The sequence below is a fragment of the Carcharhinus amblyrhynchos genome, chromosome 5, assembly GCF_965287045.1.
Source record: "Carcharhinus amblyrhynchos chromosome 5, sCarAmb.v2.hapA, whole genome shotgun sequence".
NCBI lineage: Eukaryota > Metazoa > Chordata > Chondrichthyes > Carcharhiniformes > Carcharhinidae > Carcharhinus > Carcharhinus amblyrhynchos.
This window is the reverse complement of record NC_137328.1, coordinates 121,337,452-121,339,653: the sequence shown is the minus strand read 5'-3', so window position 1 is coordinate 121,339,653 and position 2,202 is coordinate 121,337,452. Positions and strand designations below refer to the sequence as shown.

The 2,202-nt window shown below is 57.3% G+C and overlaps 1 protein-coding gene across 1 annotated transcript; it reads left to right on the top strand.

The window, feature by feature from the left end:
* The first annotated feature begins 300 nt into the window (after window positions 1-300).
* Window positions 301-1,954, top strand: adra2c (adrenoceptor alpha 2C). The gene has a single exon (XM_080189759.1). The coding sequence runs from the start codon at window positions 650-652 to the stop codon at window positions 1,952-1,954; it is 1,305 nt and encodes a 434-aa protein (XP_080045885.1). The 5' UTR covers window positions 301-649.
* Window positions 1,955-2,202: the final 248 nt, after the last annotated feature.

Genomic DNA, 2,202 nt, shown 5'->3' with positions numbered 1-2,202 from the left:
CAGAGAGAGAGGGAGGGCAGGGAGTAGGAGATAATTACTATTGGTCAAGGAGGGATAGATGGATAGGCTTTCTGAGCCAATAGTAAGGAGGTGTAAGGAGGGAGGCAGACGGGATTGGAGAGTGCTCTGGGCCAATGGTAAGGACAAGGGGGAGGGATCCCTGCTCCAGCTGCTTGGGACAACCTGCGGGAGAGTTTGCCTGGTCTCGCATCTCCCAAACAGGGAGCTTGCAGGGACAGAGAGAGAGGGAGGCGGAGGGAGGCTCTGTCTGGAGGGGCGGAAGGGGCTGTAGGACGGGCAGAGACTGGACCGGGCTGCAGCTGGAATTTTGGGGAGGGGGAAGTGGGTGAGATTTGCCCTCCCACAATCTCACCCGCCCCCCCCCCATCAGCACCCCACACTGAGATGAAAAGGAGCAGGTTGGCAATGCCTTTCCAGCCCAGCACCCAGCTGGCACCGAGGGATCACTGGGCTTGAATGTGGCAGAGATTCCACTCCACCAACAAGGGGAAGGAGAGGGAGATACCCCAATGGCCAATTTGGGATGGTTTGGAGGGGACACAAAGAGCAGCAAAAGGAGAGGAGTGAATTGCTGTGTCTACTCACCTGTGTGTGGATCCGATGAAGAGACTGGGACTGGGCTGTGAGGATGGAGAACAGCACTGGATTCAACCTCTCCCAGTACCTGTCCCCTGAGCCCCCTGCCAGTGTGGGTCAGTACTCCCTGGGAGCCGTGCTGGTCCTCTCCCTGCTGGTGGGATTCCTCATCCTTTTCACCATTGGGGGCAACATTCTGGTGATCATCGCCGTGTTCACAAGCAGAGCCCTGAGGCCCCCCCAGAACCTGTTCTTGGTGTCCCTGGCCAGCGCTGACATCCTGGTGGCCACGCTGGTCATCCCTTTCTCCCTGGCCAATGAGTTGATGGGCTATTGGTATTTCGGGACAGTGTGGTGTGACATCTACCTGGCTTTGGACGTCCTGTTCTGTACCTCTTCCATTGTGCATCTGTGTGCCATCAGCCTGGACAGGTACTGGTCCATCATCAAGGCAGTGGAGTACAACCTCAAAAGGACCCCCAAGAGAATTAAGTGTGCCATTGTCATTGTCTGGCTCATCTCTGCAGTTATCTCCTTCCCCCCTTTGATTTCCATGGACAGAGGCATTGAGGATGAGGTGTACCCAGTCTGTAGGATCAATGATGACACCTGGTACATCCTCCTGTCCTGCTTCGGCTCCTTCTTTGCCCCCTGCCTCATCATGATCTTGGTCTACATCCGGATCTACCAGGTGGCCAAGAAGAGGACCCGGAGCATGTCGGTGAAGAGGAACGGCCCGGAGGGCTCGTCCCAGACCGAGGAAGGCCCCAGCCGGGCCACCTCCATCAGGGGCGACGGGCAGAACGGCCACTGCGCCCCCAGCCCCGGAGGGCAACCACTGGACGAGCTGGAGGTGGAGGAGAGCTCCACCTCGGAGGGCAAGGGGCGCAGGAAGGAGGGGGGCTCCCGCTTGCCCCCCAGGCTGCCCCCCAGGAGGCAGGAAGGGCAGCAGGAGGAGGGGGAAGGGGGGAAGAAGGAGCCCTTCAGCCAGCGCTCCAGTAGCCGCATGTCCCGCTCCAGCAGCCGCTCCCTGGACCTGTTCTCCAGCCGCAGGAAGCGGAGGGGCAGCAGGATGTCCAAGAGCAAAGCCTCCCAGGCCCGGGAGAAACGCTTCACCTTCGTGCTGGCCGTGGTGATGGGGGTCTTTGTCCTCTGCTGGTCCCCTTTCTTCTTCAGCTACAGCCTGTACGGCATCTGCCGGGAGGTGTGCGAGATTCCCGAGACCCTCTTCAAGTTCTTCTTCTGGATCGGATACTGTAACAGTTCCCTCAACCCTGTCATCTACACCATCTTCAACCAGGACTTCAGGCGAGCTTTCCACAAAGTCCTCTGCAGAGCCAGAAGAAGGGGCTTTTAATTCACCACCACCCATTAAACTGCTGCCCCGTCTCTCTTTTATTCCAAGGAGATTGAGCCTGAGTGTGTGTGTGTGTGTGTGTATAATCCGTACAGTGTGGTGTATGAGTGTAGGCAAAATGCGTATGTGTAATATCTACATGATATTCGATATATATGTGCTATTTATGGTATGCATATATATATAGGGTGGCACAGTGGCATGCTGGGGGTGGGTGGCACAGTGCTTGGCACTAATGCCCAAGGACC